The 20,063-nt window shown below is 37.6% G+C and overlaps 1 protein-coding gene across 6 annotated transcripts in view; it reads left to right on the forward strand.

The window, feature by feature from the left end:
* Positions 1–20,063, forward strand: part of BTBD9 (BTB domain containing 9) — a 481,979-nt gene that overhangs the window by 251,302 nt on the left and 210,614 nt on the right. For 2 of the 6 annotated variants that reach the window (XM_078000050.1, XM_078000053.1), the window contains exon 7: positions 8,072–8,239. The exons of the other annotated variants lie outside the window; for them this stretch is intronic. In XM_078000050.1, coding sequence (XP_077856176.1) covers positions 8,072–8,239 — 168 coding nt within the window. The remainder of the gene's footprint in view (positions 1–8,071; positions 8,240–20,063) is intronic. 6 annotated transcript variants of the gene reach the window in all.

Below are 20,063 nucleotides of genomic sequence, written 5' to 3' on the forward strand. Positions count from 1 at the left end.
TTCTATGCTATTAGAATGCCCTGTCTTTCTCCTTTCATAGTACTTACTATATTTTATTATAGTTGCCTATTTCCTGGCCTGACTTCCCCACTAGACTCTTAAGTTCATGAGGGCAAGGACTACATCCTTCTGGTTTATTGTTATATTCTCAGTACCCAGCATAGTACTTGACAACACATCATAGGTTCTCCATAAATAGTTGCTGGTTGTTAAAAATGAAGGAAGGGATACATGGGTGAGTGGATGGATGGATGAATGACCAAATATCTTGTCTTTTCTACTAGACTCTGAACTCCTAGAGAACTGTGCCCTCATCTTTTTGTTTTTGTATCCCCAGGATATTACATGGTGCCCAAACAGATAATAGGCCTCTATTAAATATCCCTTTCTCCTTTCTTCTCTTTCTCCCAATTCTTAATAGAGTGAAGATTTTGAGAGGCTCCACATCTCTGTCTGTCTGTCATTAGTGGTAAATCTGATTATGTCAAAAATTCACCTTTTGGTTATTTTTATTGTCAAATATTGCAGATATTCCCCTGGAAGTCAACATTGTAATATGATTTCAGATAATTTGTATTTGTAATGAGAGGGTATAATAGCCCTAGCAGTGTTCATTCGGGCTTTAGCAAGTACCTTGACCATGAAAGGTGTTTTGTGAATGATTGATGAATAAATTCCACATATTGCTAAGTGCATTTTATTGAGTAACTATGTTGTGGCTTAGTATAAGAAGTGAAAAGTTTTTCTTAGACTTTTTTTTTTTAGACCAAGGAATTCATGGCATAGAAGTTGATAAGTTCTTTCTGTTTCCGGATTTGAAATTTAAGAGAAAATTCACCTATTATTGTGGCTTCAGTTGTTTCTTAGGCCATTTCTCTTCTAGCTCGGCTAGCTTTGTGGAAAGGCAGCAAGCAAAAGGGAAACTTGTCGACAATGTTGGCCCTGCCTCCTCCCCTCAGAATATGCAGAACCCAGAGTCAATTTGCAAGAACCTCCAGAATGAAAGCAATAACCTTCAATATGGCTACATATTTCTCCTACTCTTTTTATTCTCATTACAAATCTTTGTCTTGGCTGGACGCAGTGGCTCATGCCTGTAATCCCAGCACTTTGGGAGGCTGAGGCGGATGGATCACCTGAGGTCAGGAATTCAGCACCAGCCTAGCCAACATGGCGAAACCCTGTCTCTACTAAAAAATACAAAAATTAGCCGTGCATGGTGGCACATGCCTATAATCCCAGCTACTTGGGAGGCTGAGGCAGGAGAATCATTTGAACCTGGGGGGCAGAGGTTGCAGTGAGCCAAGATCATGCCACTGCACTCCAGCCTGGGTGATAGAACAAGACTCCATCTCAAAAAAAAAAAAATCATTGTCTTAAGGATGAGCAAAATAAATAAATTTTTAAAAATCAGTGTCTTGTTTTGTATTTTTCTCTGTTTTTGTGCTTTATAAATTAACTCTATATTTTTTGGTGTTTTGTTTTGTTTTCAGTTTCCCTCCTAGAGGTTCATTAAAAGGGCAAGGTCTTTGGAATTAACCAGAACTACATTCAGATTCTGACTGCCATTTCTTTCCTGCTGTGTGTTGTTGGACAGATTACTTTATATCTCTGAAACTTTTTCTTTTTAGTATGGCAAATGAGGATAAAATTAGCTCCTTCATAAGATTGTCATCAGGTTCAGTGTAAACTGCCTAACAAGGTTTTTGATATACAGTAGGTGCTCAATCAAGATTGGGTAGCACCCCCTTTTCCTATGCTGTATTCCCCAGCTTGAAAAGGAGTTGCTGTGTCTCTCTGGTCATGTGATTGTTGCCCCAGGAGTGAGGGACTCACCCATTCTAGCAGAGAGGCAGTTCCCTAAGCCATCTTTCAAAACTCCTAGTCTATTCTCTTTCTTGGGTCATTTTCCAACTAACCAAGGTAACGCAGTCTGAATATATTGTGTTTTTCCTGTGATTTTTTTTTCTCTTTTTTTGCATTCCCTTTTCTTCTTTGACTCTGTTTTTCTCTCTCTGTTGATGATTGATATTTTTAACCCTCCTTGCTTCCTCTTGCTGGTCTGTGCCGTAGAGTCTAGACTCTGGGAGGAGGACTCTCCTCTTGGAAGCCTTTGCTCCAGAAACTCAGAGCTGGGATTAGCCGTTCTGGACTTTACTTGGTGTCTTGCCAGAAAGTGGTCTATTGCATGATGTTTCCCCTTTTTTTTCTCCATATGATCTAAAGAGACATCTGTCTGGGAAGAATGTGATGGACCCCACAAATAGACTGTCTGGGGTATCCAAATCTTGAGTTGTGTGGCCTGTTAAAACAGCTCTGTGTCAAAAGTGATGTATAGTTTTTGTAGATTTTGAGCAAGTTGCCAATCGATCAGCTACTGTTTAATGAGAGAGAGGCACTGTAAGAGGAGCAAAAACCCAGCTGCCTGTTCGGGTGCCACCTGTCTTTTCTCTTTACTTCATTTTCTTGCTAATGAAGGAACCAATTGGTTTAGAGCGATCAATGCTGACCTATTAGGATCAGACATTGTTTTGGCATTGCCAAGGCAATTAAATTCAGCAGGGTAAGGATTAGAGAGAGAATAGCTATAAAACAAAAAAAAAAAAAGAGAGAAGCAAGTTTTTATTCAAAAACAACCACTCTGGTGTTTGAGGTATCAAAAAGATTAGTTAAGAAAGAATTAATCATTACAGCATTTTCTTTCTTGGTAAAATAATCAGAAGATTTGTTGACATTAGTTCTTAGATGTAAGAAGATAGGAAGCTCTGCTTCACTGATCTGACTTCAGGTATGACCTTCGTCATTGCCTTCTTTCCTATTTAAAGCTGTGACTCATCCAAAAAGCCTTCTCCAAGAGACTGTGTATCGTGTAATGAGTACTGTGACCTATATGTGCTAGATTTTCCAAAGCAGCTCTGATTTAAAATAGTCTGGCCCCTCATCATTCTATTAACAGATGATGTGATTAGGAAATTGTTAACCAAGTCTATAACTTAAGACTTGATAAAGAGGATAGTATGTAAAACCCTTGAGAGTAATGTTCATGAACTAATCATCTTGGCATACATTCCTCACCCTAATTCCATTCCCCTCAGCCTGATGCCTTCTTAGATGCTCAGTAACTGTTTGAGTAAACTGACTGAATGAATGAATAAGATGTGAAGTCTTTAAAAATGGGTAAGGTTTGAAGCTTTGATATTCCAGGATTAGGGAGACAATAAGTATAAGCATATAAAAGCAGGAATGATAGAGTAAATTAGGGAGACCTGAGGTCTTTTCTAGAGTGGAAGGTATGTACTAAAGCAGGAGTTCCCAGACCTTTGGATTTCACAGGCCAGTGCAATTTCCAAAAGGAATTTTGCTAAGTAAAGATGTTGACTGTCACTGTTGTTCTATAACACCAAAATGTAGAGTGGATATAATTTTGGCAAAAAAAGACAGTTCTTTAAATTGCTTATGTTTGTATTAAGGAAGTGACTAAAGCATCACCATCTACCTCTTTGTAATGAGAGTGGAGCCATGTATCAGTTTAAGCAGTGGTGACAATGTAGGTGATACTGTGCATGTTCCTTAGAGTTGTATAATGTCCTGAATTTGGAGGTACTGTCTAGACATCCATGTCTGGTTGATCTTTGATCCTCCATTGGTTTCCTATGCTTTTTGTCTTCATTTCACCTATCAGTGTTCTTTTTTCTTGTTCATGAATATTTCAGTATCTTGAACATTAGCTGTTATTGTTTCTTCAGAATGCTTTTTGGGGTTTATATTGGATAACTGCTCCTGAAATTGCTAGAGAACTTTATGCCAGGGGTCTCACAACTTTTTTGGATCATGTACCCATTAGTAAAAAAATGTACACATGGGCCAGGCGAGGTGGCTCATGCCTATAATCCCAGCACTTTGGGAGGCCAAGGTGGGCGGATCACTTGAGGTCAGGAGTTCGAGACCAGCCTTGCCAACAGGGTGAAACCTCGTCTCTACTGAAAATACAAAAATTAGCTGGGCATGGTAGCATGCGCCTGTAATCCCAGCTACTTGGGAGACTGAGGCAGGAGAGTTGCTTGAGCATGGGAGGCAGAGGTTGCAGTGAGCTGAGATCGGGCCACTGCACTCCAACCTGGGTGACAGAGTGAGACTCCATTAAAAAAAAAAAAATTCCACCTGAAGAAGTGATCAACATCATTAGTCATGAGGAAAATGCAAATCAAAGCTTGTGAGATACCACTTCAACCCAGGAGGACGGTTAGAATCAAAAAGTGATCCTTGTTGGCAAGGATGTGGAGAAATTAGAACCCTCATAAACTGCAGGTGAGAATGTAAAAATGGTACAGCTACTTTGGAAATAGTCTGACAGTTCCTCAAAATGTTAAATATAGAGTTACCACTTGAGCCAGCAGTTCCACCTCTAGCTGTATACTTGAGAAATGAAAACATATATCCACATAAAAACTCAGCATGAATGTTAATAGCAACACTAGTCATAATAATAACCAAAAATGGAAAGAATCCAAATGTCCACCAATTGATGAATAGATAAATAAAATGTGGTATATCCATACAATGGAATATTATTTAGCCATTAAAATGAGTGAAGTACTGATACATGCTACAATGTAGATAAACCTTGAAAGGATTATGCTAAGTGAAAGAAGTCAATTACAAAATATCACACATTACATGCTTTCATTTATATGAAATCTCTAGAATAGGTAATCTATAGGGACAGAACATAGATTAATGGTTGCTTAGGTCTGAAAGAATGAGGAGGTGACAGCTAAAGGATACAGGTGTTTCTGAGATAATTAAAATGTTCTAAATTGTGATAGTTGTCAAACTCTGTAACTATACTATAAACCATTGAATCCTATACTTAAGTTGGTGAATTGTATAGTATATAAATTATATCTTATTAAAACTATTACAAAGAAGATTTTTGAGTGGGGTCCACTGACATATTTATTCATTTACAAATTATATACATGTACTCTTGAACTAATATGTACATTATAAAACATACAAAAATATAGGCATTTTAAAAGTATACAATAGCAGTAATGGGGCCGAGCGCAGTGGCTCACACCCGTAATCCAGAGCTTTGGGAGGCCGAGGCGGGTAGATCACAAGGTCTGGAGATCGAGACCATCCTGGCTAACTGACTAACACGGTGAAACCCCGTCTCTACTAAAAATACAAAAAATTAGCCGGGCGTGGTGGCGGGCGCCTGTAGTCCCAGCTACTTGCGAGGCTGAGGCAGGAGAATGGCGTGAACCCGGGAGGCAGAGCTTGCAGTGAGCCGAGATCGCACCACTGCACTCCAGCCTGGGCGACAGAGCGAGACTCCGTCAAAAAAATAAAAAAAGAAGAAGTAATGGTAAGATAGATTCTAGTATTTTCTTTTTATAACCAATGAATCAGAATCTTACAAACCCCTGGAGTGTATGCACCCCACTTTGGAAACCATTCTCTTTGACCACATGATAGAGATTAGTCTGTGTGAAACAAGCCTTTGTAGGTAAGCTAGGTTTGCCAAGTCTAAAGAGCCTGATGTGTTGCTACTGTGAAAATCTTTGGGTGACCTGTAATCCCAGCACTTTGGGAGGCAGAGGCAGGTGGATCACCTGAGGTCAGGAGTTCGAGACCAGCCTGGCCAACATGGTGAAACCCCATTTCTACTACACATACAAAAATTAGCTGGGCATGGTGGCAGATGCCTGTGATCCCAACTACTCAGGAGGCTGAAGAAGTCTCAAAAAAAAAAAGACAGAAACTCTTTGGAAGTATCTCTATATCCTGAGGAAAATGAAAGCCTTCTGTGTTGTAGCCCAGCGCACTCTGAGATATGTGACGGCGCCAGCAGAGAGGCATTTTCAGGCACTTCATTGTACCATCAGGAAGAAGTTTGAGTGGCATATGATGACAATCAGTGATGGCCCTATAAGCTCGTATTTCATAATTACCACTCGAATATATTCAATATGTCTGTGGGACTCTACGGAGAGAGAAAGGAAAAAACTCTGTTTCCAGCTGCATAACATAAAGGTGTATTTTTATTAAGAGCTTTGACTGACAATGTAAATCATAAATCACCAACATAAAGCTTAAGACACCAGAAGCCAGAAAGAAAATATAACCTGTAAAATGTACAATACTGGTGTAGTTTAATATTCACGGTTCCCAGGATTTTAAAGCAATGACATACCAAATTAAGATAGCTAATTTATTTATTCACTATTTTCTTTTTTCAGGTAAGCTAGTCTTCTTGATCCTTTGTGCCATTTCTGTGTCATGTCAGCTGACAATAATCAACTTAGATATATACGCATTTGAGTAATTCGTTCTTGAAAAAAGGTGGTAAAAAATTACAGCACATTTGTTGTAAAAATATTTGTATACCATGAAGTGACTGTAAAGCATAGTCAATTGTGAATGAAAGTGAATGCCCAGCGCCATCCAGCACGGGGCTGTATGTGTAGTGCAGGTGCTTGCTTCATATATGTTTACTGGTGGCATCTTTGATGCTGAAAGGTTAAAGAGAGAGTATTTTGAAACTTCCTGGCTCTTTTTGGAATGTACAAAGAAGACAGTATTGCATTTGCCTGTTTTTTGATGCAGTAATGTATCATTAACAATTTATTGTGGTGTATCAAGCCATGAAACAGACCACATCTGAGCATATTTCTCTGACAGACAAAGGTGCAGATTTTATGTATTGAGTTAAAGGAAATGAAACTTTCCCAGCAAGGGTTAGTAGAAAGAAATTTGGCCATAGATATAATATATGTCTTTAAAATGTGGTGAAAATAAGTTTAAAAGAGTCTTTGTTAAATCCTCACCTCTATTAATTAATCTCTATACTATAAATTATCACAGATTTCCTGCCAGTTAAAGACAGTTAGAAGATCTAGTAGAGAGTTTGGTACATTACATAGTGCTAAAAATAAATTATTATTGTACTGTTGTCATTTTCCCCCTTTGTTTAAAAAGCTCTCTTGCTAGTATAAAACCTGTGGTATAACAATACTCAGATTTCTTTCTTGAGAAAGGATAAGACAATGGATCATAAAGCACAATTTGTTAACCTCTTTTAAAATGTAGCTTTTATAATGACACTTTAATATTTCAGAATTCCTGAAGGTTTAACTTTAGATTTCAGTTTAAATGACCCTCAGGTTCTTGGTATTAGTGTTTCAAGGTTAAAGCTTAGAAACAGAATAGGTGTTTTTATACATATACAAAAAACTGCTGGCCAAAGGATTGATGGACACTGTCATTTTCAACACAGTTCATTTAAAAATGGCCATATTGAATCTATAAACACACTAAATTCAGTTGATATATTTTCTTTCAGTCAATATGAACTCTGGTAATACAGTGAGGAGATAGGAAAATCTAATATACCATGTGCAGAAAATACACAAATAGCTCCCTATTCCAAAGCATTTTAGTTCCCTTCTCTTCAGTGGAACACATAAAGCTGAAAACAAATCATTATAAAAGTCTAAGTAGACTGTAATCCTAACAGCTAATACAGGCACTAAGTTACACCATCTTCTTTTTTTCTTTTAAAAATAGAACAAAACAGCCCCTAATGTTAGAGAGCTAATGCTGCTGTTACTGTACAAGTCAAATAGGAGAGGGGCCATAGTTACCAACAGCATGGTCTGGCTCCAGCCAGTTAAATTGTGAACCTCAAAGCTGTTGTAATAAAGCAGACTTTTTTTTTGGTCAGGGGCATTTATACCAGAAGCATTTTCTTGGAACAAAGTGCACATCTGAACATTTAAATCCAGATATGCTAACAGATGTCTCTTGAGCAAGAGCATCGTAAAACCAGATTTCACTTGAGTGAGGAAAATACTTATTCCATCATTTTTTATTTTTCACTTGGAGATTACATTTCACTCCAGACTACAGTCCCAGGGACTGTGATTAGAAAGGGTATCTGAGAAGGTAGAATTGGTGTATCCTATCAGTGTGAAGTGAGTACATGCATTTCAAATTGATGCTACCTAGTTCTGAGAACATGGAATGCTAATGAAGCGGGCCATTATTTTTCTCTCTTGGTTTTCAGGCCTCTTTGCTGCAAATGTCTGACACCCTGTGAATTAGCTCTTCTCCTTTGTGATTCTGCATGGATGTATTTGGCATCTGGGCAAGTCCTTTTCCCAAGAATTTATCTATTGGCTGATTTCTCCTCTGGGCATGAATGGAACAAAATGAATGATAACACTTTTAGAAGGTTTCTCCCAAATCCATATTATATCTTGTGGCCGTTACTCACCATGTCTGTCATACTGACTAGATACCAACAGCTGAATCATGCATATTAGATACATGATGCCTTCATATGGCTTTTGTCTTATTTATGATGATGATGATGATTATTATTATAGTTGTTGTTTTGGGTCTTTTTGAGATGGAGTTTTGCTCTTGTCGCCCAGGCTGGAGTACAGTGGAATGATCTCAGCTCCCTGCAACCTCTGCCTCCCGGGTTCAAGCAGTTCTCCTGCCCCAGCCTCCCAAGTAACTAGGATTACAGGCATGCACTACCACACCTAGCTAGTTTTGTATTTTTAGTAGAGACGGGGTTTCACCATGTTGTCCAGGCTGGTCTTGAACTCCTGACCTCAGGTGATCCGCCCTCCTCGACCTCCCAAAGTGCTGGGATTACAGGCATGAGCCACTGTGCCAACCAACTTTTGTCTTATTATTCTAGACTTACTATAGTCTCTCCCTATAACAAACAAATATGTACAGATTTATATTCAGAAACATAATTATGGTTGAAAAAGAAACATGATTTGATTGCTTAATTTAAAATTTCTAGGAAGGTGAATGTCCAAGAGTAAATCCTTAAGTGCTTCCTTGTTCTGTCTGTAAGCATCCTTTCTTACTACACAATATAGAATGTCACTTTAGAGGTGCATCAAATAAACGTTTTTGCCAGATGGAGAATTGAGACCAGTAATATTATCAACACAGAGGGGACTTTTGGGAGACAAGAGTGAATTGGGCCAGACACGTTGGCTTATGCGTGTAATCCCAGCACTTTGGGAGCCCAAGGTGTGCCGATGGATTGAACTCGGGAGTTCAAGCCCCGCCTGGGCAACATGGTGAAACCTTGTCTCTACAAAAGTGTATAAAGATTAGCTGGATGTTGTGCATACACCTGTAATCCCAGCTACTTGGGAGGCTGAGGTAGGAGGATTGCTTGAGCCTGGGAGGTGGAGGTTGCAGAACGCCAAGATCATACTACTGCACTTAAGCCTGGGTGACAGAACAAGACCCTGGCCCCCTACTCCAAAAAAAAGAGTAAGCTGCAAAATGTATCCCACATATAAATATCACTATAATTTTATTATATTTATATTGATCAGAATTTTAAAATTTGACCTTATATTGCAGGAACCAGAATTCTCAGCACTCAGCACCTGCTAAATGAGCCTGTGAGCGCTGTATTGCACATTTGTGACAGTAGACATTCACTTTCAACTGAAGTCTTTGGCAGGAGCAATATATTATATTTTGGAGCATCTCACATTTCTTTAATCTTATGTTATTTTCTTCATTCTTCTTATATTTATTCCACTTAAATTGAAGATAATTTATCATGGATGTTGTTATATATTACCTTGGAGTTTTTCCTTCTTATGAAATTTTGGGGTGGCAAAATTGATATCCTACCCTAAATTTATTCTGACATGAAGATTTCTGAAACAGAATTGTTTCTTGAAACTTGTAGCCTATGTGGAATGAAATAACAAAAATTAAATAGAGGATTTTCGTTTAGGATTACAAGTAACAATATTGTCACCGAATAATACTATAAAGATTAGAAGTAAGATCTTATTGTTGGGGGCGGTGGCTCACCCCTGCAATCTCAGCACTTTGGGAGGCCAAGTTGGGTGGATCATTTGAGGCCAGGAGTTTTTGGAAACTAGCCTGGCCAACATGGTGAAACCCCATCTGTACTAAAAATACAAAAATTAGGCATGGTGGCGTGCACCTGTAGTCTCAGCTACTCAGGAGGCTGAGGCATGAGAATTGTTTGAACCTGAGAGGTGGAGGTTGCAGTGATCTGAGATTGCACCACTGCACTCCAACCTGGGTGACAGAGTGAGACTCTGTCTCAAAAAAAAAAAAAAAAGTATGATATTATTTAATCTCTAATAGTTTGCCTGTTTTTAAAAAAAATTTTGTAGGCATGTTGATTCAGAAAACATAATGTTCTTCTTAAAGATATCTAGCCAATCTACTGTTTCTTAATATTTGCTCTATTAACCTGTCTCCCCATTTATTTGAACACTCTAGTTTTTAATAATTAACTTTGTACAGAAGTTAATAATTTTTATATAGTCACCATGATTATTGTAACATTTTACTCTTGCAGTAATAAATATACATTCAGACTTCAGCTGACTGTTAAGATTTTAATATCAAAAGTACATAAGGGGCCAAGTGCGGTGGCTCACACCTATAATCCTAGCACTTTGGGAGGCCGAGGCAGGTGGATCACGTGAGGTCAGAAGTTTGAGACCAGGCTGAGTAACATGGTGAAACCCCATCTCTACTAAAAATACAAAAATTAGCCAGGGGTGGTGCCAGGCACCTGTAATCTCAGCTACTTGGGAGACTGAGGCAGGAGAATTGCTTGAGCCAGGAGGCAGAGGTTGCAGTGAGCCGAGATTGAGCCACTGTACCCCAGCCTGGGTGACAGAGCAAGACTCCATCTCAAAAGAAAAAAAGTACAGAAGATTTTCACACCAAGTTGTATCTAGAATACTTGCAAAAGTAAGTGAAATAAGCAGATATTTTCTAGATAAACTAGATTCAAATGGCATACCTTGTTCATATTTCTGTAGTTATTATGCTAGTTAGATATGGTAGGAACCTATGTGACCACGTGATCACTGATCCTGAATACATTCAGGGATACCAGAATTGACACTGAAGCAGACCTTAGGCTCTCAGTGCCCCTTCAAAGGCCAAGCCTGAAGCCAAATGACGGATAGCTGCAGTTAAAGCTGAACTTGATTATATTCCTACACTAACACTGGACAGAACTTGCTTCCCTATGTTGTTATTTATGGTAAAAGAATCCTGAACATTTCTGATACAGAGCAAGTATATTTTTGTCAGCTTATTACATACAGGGTGAGGCAAAATTCCCTGTGCACCTAGAGGCCTTTTACCCTGGGAATGTTTTTCTAGGCCACCGTATTTAAGCATTGTCTTCTTGTGAAATGTTAGGTTATTCAGGAGTTATCACATATTACCCCAATCAAATTGTTTTCTAGTCTTCTGAGGCCCGAAACCGGTGTGGTTTTCCTTATTATGTGACTCTTACGAAATACTAGTTGTGAAGACCTTCTAATATGTATTTCACAGAGATGGGTTATTGCAGTTTATAAGTGCTGACTAGTCTAACTTCTGTATGAACTAAGCAGGATTTTGTTGGTGGGATATATTTTGCATATCCGAAAGAACCATTTGCCAAAGGCCTAAGCTCAGAAGAAAGATAAAAAGGGATTTATATCTGATAGCAATCTTTGTCTCTTTTAATACCATTTTATTGAATTCTTCATCAGGTAAAACCTACTCAGTGAGTCTAAAGATATACAAATTAGGTCTAGAGAATCAAGCATATTTGATGTTATAGCAGAGAAGCAGTAAAACTTTATATAATGCAGTGTGTTTTATATTTATATAGCCTAATTCACAGTATCACAAGACACTTCACAGAAAGAATCAATTGCAAGCTTAAAAGAAAAAGGAAATTTTTAAAGGTGAGATTTAAGGGTAGAATATACTCCAGTTTTGCACTTAGCTTGCAACTGAGTCAGAATCACTGTGTCTTTATAATGTGCGACCATTATTAAAGTGAGGCTTAAGGTTTTCCTGTCAAGCCCTGTGCTGCCAGCCTGCCAAAGGAAGATAATGTATGACTGAGGAGGAGTGCATATTCCCAGGCAGCTTGTCAGCTATCCAATACAAAAGGCACTGTCTGCCACAGCCCACTCAGTCATCCTTGGACTTGGGCAAAATTCTATCCAAAATCACCTCCCAGTTCCTAAATACCATCAGCTTCAAGGGGTTAAGATGTCAACATATAAATTTGGAGGAGGGGTGGACACAAACATTCGATCTATAGCAACGAGTTTCAATAAAATGAGGACCCATTACTCACCATTTAGTGTAACAGATGGAACATTACCAGTTCTTTTGGCACCTTTATAAGGTTGGATCCTCGTATACGTGAACATGGTGTGTTCCTCCATTTACTTTGGTCTTCTTTGCGGTCATTCAACAAAATTTTATAACTTTCTCCATATCTGCCACATCTTTTGTTAGGTTTATTTTTAGATGTAACATCTATTTTTGTTGCCATTTTTTACAGTATTTTTTAATTCAGTGTATTCTGCTTGCTTACTACAAAATGTGTAGAAACGCAACTGAACAGAAGGAGCAATGGTGATCATCCTTCTGAAGTTTGCTTGTTCGTTCATTTTAAGGGGAATGCTTCTATCATTTTACCAGTGAGAAAGACATTTGTTATAGGATTTTGATAGATGCCTTTTAACAAGTTAAGGAAATTGCCTTATATTCCTGGTTTGCTGAGTGTTTGTTAAATTTTTAAATAGTGGTTGGATTTAGCAAATGTTTTTACTGGAAATATTGCGACAATGACAGAGTTTTTCTCATTTAATGTGTGAATTACATTGTAAGATATTCTAATGTTGAATATACCTAGCATTCCTGGAATAAACCTAATTTGGTCATAATGATTATTTATATATCATTGAATTTGTTTGGCTGAAATTTTTCTAGGATTTTGCATTTGTGTTTATGAGGACAGCTGGAATTTTCTTGTACTTGTCTAATTTTGTTTTCAGGTTATATCAACCTCATAAAATGTGTTGAGGAGTATTCTTTTTCTTTCCCTGGAGGAATTTGTATATATTAAAATTGTTTCTTGAATGTTTGGTAGAATTCACCTATAAAACCTTCTGGGCCTTGTGGGAAGACTATTAACTGTTGATTAAATATCTTAATGTTTATAGCACCACACTGGTTTTCTATTTCTTAATGAGTTGGTTTTGATAATTCATATTTTTCTAGAAATTTGTCCATTTCAACTAGGGTTTCAAATTATCGACTTAAAGTTATTCATAATTTCTTATCTTTTTAATCCCTTTAGCATCTGTAGTTATTTTGTTTTCCTCATGCCTAAAATTGTTTGTCCTTTCTCTCTTTTATTGATCCATCTTTCTTAAATTTCGTCAGCCTTTTGAAAGAACCTTCTTTGGATTTAAAATTATCTGTATTGTATCATTGTTTCTTGTTTCAGTATTTTTTGCTCCTATCATTATTATTTCTTCTTTCTACTGCAGTTGGTTTTTTTTCTTTTTTTTTTTTCTTTCTTTCTTTCTTTTTTTTTTTTGAGACAAGATCTGGCTCCCAGGCTGGAATGCAGTGGCACAATCTCAGCTCACTGCAACCTCCCCAGGCTGCTGTGACCAATAATTGTGCCTTTAAATGTGTCCTGTAAAAGCTACTTGAGAAGCCACCCCACTCCTGGGAAGGATCTGAGGCTGGCAGAACAAAGCAAACTCTTGAGCTGGTCCCTAAGGGAGCTACCAGATAGGTTCAAAATCCATAACCACAATTAGTTGAGAATAAGGTTCGTATTGTTCCGTCTGGCACTGGACACCTGCACCAGCAGTGTGGGCTGCTGTCCTCACAGCCACCACAAATCTAAGGTGTTGTGGGAGATAGTATGTGGGCAATTTAAAACACCACACTGCTCTCTTACTGCAGCAGCTTCCTTCTTCACCAAGCCTTCCCCTAATTGTTGGAGGGTTTTAATTAGGTTCCATAGTTCTGCAAAAGTTGATTCTGACAGTTTTTGTCAGTACTTTAGTTGAATCTAAAGTAGAGATGGAACCCTGGAGTCTCTTACTATACTATTTTTAGTGATGTCATCCCACGAGTTTTAGTAATTGTTATTTTCATTATTATTCTTATGTTATCTAAGTATTTTCTAATTTCCATACTTATTTTTTCTTTGACCCATGGATTCTTTGAAGATGATTTAGCTTGCAGTTGTACATGTGTTTTTGGTGTTATTTTTAAGGTGTGTATGCTTGTGTGTATGTAGAGTTGTTATTGTTTTCCAGTTGATTGTGATCAAAGAAAGTGATCTGTGTGAAACTGAACCTTTAAAAGTTGTTGACACTTGCTTGCCTAGACCATAGTCTTTAAAAATAAAATCCTTTGCATACTTGAAAAGAATGTATATTTTTCAGTTGTTGAGAACAGTATTCTCTTTATCTTCATGTTATTTTAATTATGTTGCTCAAATATTCTATATTTTTTCTGACTTTTTGTCTGGTTGATCTATCAGTTGCTGAGAGAAAGCAGTAAAATCTGCCACTGATAGTGGATTTCCCAGTTTCTCAGTTTGTTACTTTTTACTTAGTGTGTATCGAAACCATATTAGCTGAATACACACTTAGAATTGTTATATACTTCTAATTAAATGAATCTTTTATCAGTATATAGTTACCCTCTTTCTTGAGTAATGCTTTTTACTTTAATGTCTGTTTTTTCTGATATTATTTTAACTTTTGCATCTAGGCTTGTTATATCTTCTTCCATCCTTTAGTTTCAGGCTTCCTTTGCCCTTATATTTTATTGTTTCTTGTAAATAGCATGTCATAGGATTTTAATTTTCTTCAGTTTGGTTATCTGTCTTTTAAACTATAGAATTTAGTCCATGTACGTTAATTGTGATTCCTAATACAATTGATCTGTTTCTCCCATATCATTTTTTGCTATTTGTTGAATTTTTCTTAATTTTACTTCTCTTATTCTTTCCTCCTTTTATGTTTACTTTTGTATTGTTGCTTTTCTTCATTCTGGTTTCTGACCCCCCACTTACTATACTGGAAGTTATACATTCGGTTTCTATTTTAGTGGTTATCCTAGATTTCAGAAATTTTAACATGCATTTTTAATTTACTATTCTAAAGTTAAACCATTTCTTTACCCTCTTTCCTTTTCCTTTTTAGAGACAGGGTCTTGCTTTGTTGCCCAGGCTGAAGTGCAGTGTCATGATCATAGCTCACTGCAGCCTAGAGCGCCTATGCTCAAGGGATCCTCCCACCTCAGCCTCCTGAATAGCTGGGACTACAGGCACACACTACCACTCCCTGCTGTATTTTAAAAAACTCTTTCCTTTTCCTTTTTAGAGACAGGGTCTTGCTGTGTTTCCCATGCTGATCTCAAACTCTTGGCCTCAAGCAATCCTCCTGCCTCAGCTTCCCAAAATGCTGGGATTATAGGCATGAGCCATCTCACCCAGCCTACCCTCTTCTTAGACTCAATAAGGATGTTAGAAGAGAGTTATTTCCCATTACCCTTGATCTGACCTATATGCTGTTCTTTCCTAGAATTTTATTTGATTTTTAACCCACAAGCGGGACAATATTATTGTTTTATCTAGTCAATGTGTGTTTAGCATTATCCATAAATATTTCCTATTCTTGGCTCACCATTCCTTCTTGCATCTCAGATCTTCCTTCTGGGATCATTTTTCTTCTTCCTGAAGTATATCTTTCAGAATTTCCTTTAGTAAGAATCTGTTGGTGATGAATTCTTTTATTTTTCTTTGTCTGGAAATTCCTTATTTTTAAATCATGAAAGTTCTATCTTTATTTCACCCTTATTCTTGAAAATAATTTCATTTGATATATGTTTACAATTTTTTATTTGTATTAAAGTAATAAGGCATATAGTTTAAAAAGTCAAATAGTACTACAGAGCATATAGTATATAACAAATACAGCAATTTCCACACTCACCTTTCTTCATTTACTCCAGTCTCCATCTCCAAAGGCAATGACTTACCACTCTTTTAGCTCTTTCTTTGGGTATTTATACATACCTATAATTTCCTATGTGGGACATCTTTCTTTTGATTAATCAATTGTAGTCACTTTCTATTAATTTCCTATTATGACAATAGATGACTGTTTGGCTCTTTTACACTGCCATCTCCCGTGCATTCCTTCCCTATCCTCCCAATATGGTTATGTTACAATTTGTAGTAAAAGCAATTTTCACTGTGGTCATGCAAATGTTATTCATATCCAAGCATATGTAGTATGATTGTTCCCCTTCTTGTTTGATTGTTTTTCTTGAAGTAAGTGTTTTATACCTATTGATGATCTTTTTTACACCTGGTAGCATCCAAATACAGTTTTCTTCCAGCACTCTGTTTTATTTTTTTTCTTAGAAATATCCTTTCTAGAACCTTCTTTCCCTTCTTGCTTTCTCAGCCTTATGCACAGCTGTCAATCTCAGCCTCTCCTTTGTTGCTATCCTTGGAATTATCTTTGCCTGTCTCCCAAATTGAATTTCATACTTCTTTGATTTCTTCTCTTCCATTTCTTGAATCAATCCCTTGTTTTAGTAGAACAAACCCCCTAGAAGATTTGTCAGATTACAGAGATTACAATGGTGATGAGCGCCTTTAATGTTCAAGTCTTTTGAATTAAGTTGCTTCAGTCTGAACTGGCTGTCCTCTAAGCTTTCACCCCATTCTCACCTGTATTTCAACCCTATCACCCTGTATTCTCACCTGTATTTCAACCCTATCTCCTTTTGCAAGATAGATTTCTTTCTTTTTTTAAAGTCAGCCACTAAAAATGTTGCCTTTGGGGAGTCTGGACTTTGTTCAGGAGCCTCTGCTTCAGCATCTCTTCCTATTCAGACCCCAGGCTTTATCTCCTTTCCCCAAACCTACATGCGGCCTGTTAAAATCCAAACTGCTACCAGGGATGAGCAAATGACCTCAGGGTAGAGTGATCATATATCTTGGTATGCCTGGAAAATTATTAATTTGCTGCAGCCTGGTTATTCATACTCAAAAATGTCCAGGTTTGGGCCAAAAATTATATGGTCACCCTACATCAGAGCAAACACCATCTTTAGGCCTTCTCATCCCTGGGGAATGGTTCCTTTTCAACGATTCTTGCCTCCACCTTTTCTTTTTTTTTTTTTTTTTGAGATCGAGTCTTGCTTTGTCGCCTAGGCTGGAGTGCAGTGGTGTGATCTCAGCTCACTGCAACCTCCACCTCCTGGGTTCTTCACCTGTCCCAGCCGAGTAGCTGGGATTACAGGTACCCACCACCATGCCCAGCTAATTTTCGTATTTTTAGTAGAGATGGGGTTTCACCATGTTGGTCAGGCTGATCTGGAACTCCTGACCTCAAGCGGTCTACCTCCTTTGGCCTCCCAAAGTGCTGGGATTTACAGTCGTGAGCCACTGCACCTGGTCTTTACTGCCAACTTAACCATACTTTTAAGAGAATTTAAGTTTAAGTGTTTTGTTTAGGGCCAGGTGTGGTGACTCACTCCTGTAATCCCAGCACTTTGGGAGGCCGAGTGGGCAGATCGCCTGAGGTCAGGAATTCAAGACCAGCCTGGCCAACATGGCAAAACTCCATCTCACTAAAAATGCAAACATTAGCCGGGCATGGTGGTATGTGCCTGTAATCCTGGCTACTAGAGAGGCTGAGGCAGGAGAATCGTTTAAACTTGGGAGGCGCAGGTTGCAGTGAGCCAAGATCACACCACTGCACTCCAGCCTGGGCGACAGAGCAAGCCTCCATCTTAAATAAATAAATAAATAAAATAAAAGTTTTGCCTATTATTTTTAGATGTTCTTCATGAGGAGGGGTTTCTCTGCACATAAGTTAGCTATATTACTGTATAAGGAAATCCTGTCAATGATAGATGCGGTAGGCAGATAAGGGGGAGGGTTCCCTGAGAGGCTCCGACCAGCCTGTGCACTCCACTGGGAGGATGGGGTGGAGCCACGGGAAGTTCGGAAGTTCACACTGTTTGCCAGGGGGAGAATCACATGACCAGGAAAATTTAGACACTGCAGACATATAGAAGGGGGAGTAGAGCAGGATTTTAGCTGAACTAAGGGGCAAAATTCTGCAATACCTATATCTTTTAAAAGATCTTTTTCAACAAGGAATCTAAAGATTTCTTTTTTAGGAAGAACTTGGGACATTCCTTTCTTATACCACCCTCTTGATTATATTAGAAAAAGTAGTAATTCTATTAAGAAAAAAATACTATGTGGAAAATTAATATTTTGGATAAATATGATTATGAAAAAGAAGATAGGAACATCTAGTTAAAAAATAACCGTTTCAAATATTGCAACTGGGAATTCCAAGGAGAGTCCAGAGTTACGTGAGTGAGGGATAGTTCTGGGTAGGTCTGTTAGAAGGTATGTGTGTGTGTGTCCGTGTGTATGCACGCCTGTGTGCACACATGCATGTTCTTAATTTGTAAGAACCCAAGAGTGAAATGCACAGTAAATTGAGAAATACCAAAGTAGACGTTATATATTGTTCCTTTTATTTGGGTAATAGATTGCTTTGGCCTCAGCTGTAACAGTTGTGTACTATCATTGGTTTCTGATATTCTTCAAATGTATCATAATGAATAATGTCTGTCCTTTCATGCCTAAATAGAGAAGATTTCATTCTGTTATGAGTAATTGTTTCCAATGGAGACACTAGTCCTAGCCCCAGAGTAGCTTCCTTGCTGTGACTGACATGGTTTCTTCCAAGAAGGATGTATTAGGTAGCAGTATATAGTTATATAATAAACTTCAACTTCTACAAAGGAGTATGAAAGCATTATGTAAAATGTTTACTTTTTATTTATCTAGAAATGGAAATCGACTGGTAACACTTTGAATGAGAAACTTGTACTTTCTGAACAGAATAAGATGGTTATAAATGAAATACAGTAGGTTCGGGTAAGTGAACCTGATGAAATACTGGAGACCTCATCTGTCAACTAAAAAAATTGGTTTAGATAAGCCTAACTTTGCTCAAGGAACCTATGCCTGCCTTGGAAAGCAGTCTTTAATCTCAGGCCAGGGAGAGGGCAAGTGTATCATCAAGTAGGATAATGCACTTAAAGGAAATTATGACATCGTATATTCAAATGGCAGTCATTGCAATTCTAATTATCCAGTCTATTCAAGGTACTGGATAGCTTTTTACAAGTATAACCACTCCAAGAAGGACAAATATAACATAATAAGCATACGGAGTTCTTGAGTACCCAGAGTACATAGACTAGCCAAAATGAATGATATCAGAATACATCAGCTTGTCTCCAATTTTCTTTGTACATAATTACAGTAAAATTTGATGTGCATTGCTGGATGTTAGGAGGTTTCTTAGTGGTTAATGATTTATATAATGATTTCTCTTTTATCAGAAAGTTAACACAGCTTTTGTTTCCTGATTTAGAATAATTTTATTATAGTTTTCATTTTGTTTAACTTGAATGTTTATCTGCATACATGCCTTTATCACTTGAGATATGTGTATTTTATACATTAACCTCTTTATGTGGCATTGAGATCACATAGATTATGAGAAAGTTCTAGCATTTAGGATATATTTTCCTTCTTTTAATTTTATTTGTATTTTTTTCTCAGTTCCCTGTTTCCTACCACATTAATATATATTACCCCTAAAATTAATTTTCATCCTTGGAATACTCTTCAGCATTATTTGTAGAGAGCAGGTCCATATTTAGTTGGCCCTTAGTCCACTTGTCTGTGTTGAACTCTTGCAATCTTTCAGCTTAAATCATTCCCTGTGAGCCTTTCTTCACATGCATTTTTCCCCTAAATTTTCTTTTCTTTGTATAACATCTTTCTTTTCTGGAGGAAAAAAAGCCACATGGGGAATTTTTCTTTTGTGGCTTCCTATTCCTAAGCAGCAAGGGATAATTCAGAGTTAGTTCTTTGCTCCTAAATTTTGGATAGGGTTTCTGGTTATATTGAACATGACATGTAAGACAGCAGACTTAGTTTTATTTTCTCGTCATAGTTACCCCTACACATTTTTTCTTTTTTTTTTTTGTTTGTTTGTAGACTCAAGGTTAATTGCTTTGGGAAAGTTTTAGTTAAGTCCAAATTTACATTTTTATTTTAGTAATAAACTGATGTGCAGAACATA

The sequence above is a fragment of the Macaca mulatta genome, chromosome 4, assembly GCF_049350105.2.
Source record: "Macaca mulatta isolate MMU2019108-1 chromosome 4, T2T-MMU8v2.0, whole genome shotgun sequence".
Taxonomy (NCBI): Eukaryota; Metazoa; Chordata; class Mammalia; order Primates; family Cercopithecidae; genus Macaca; species Macaca mulatta.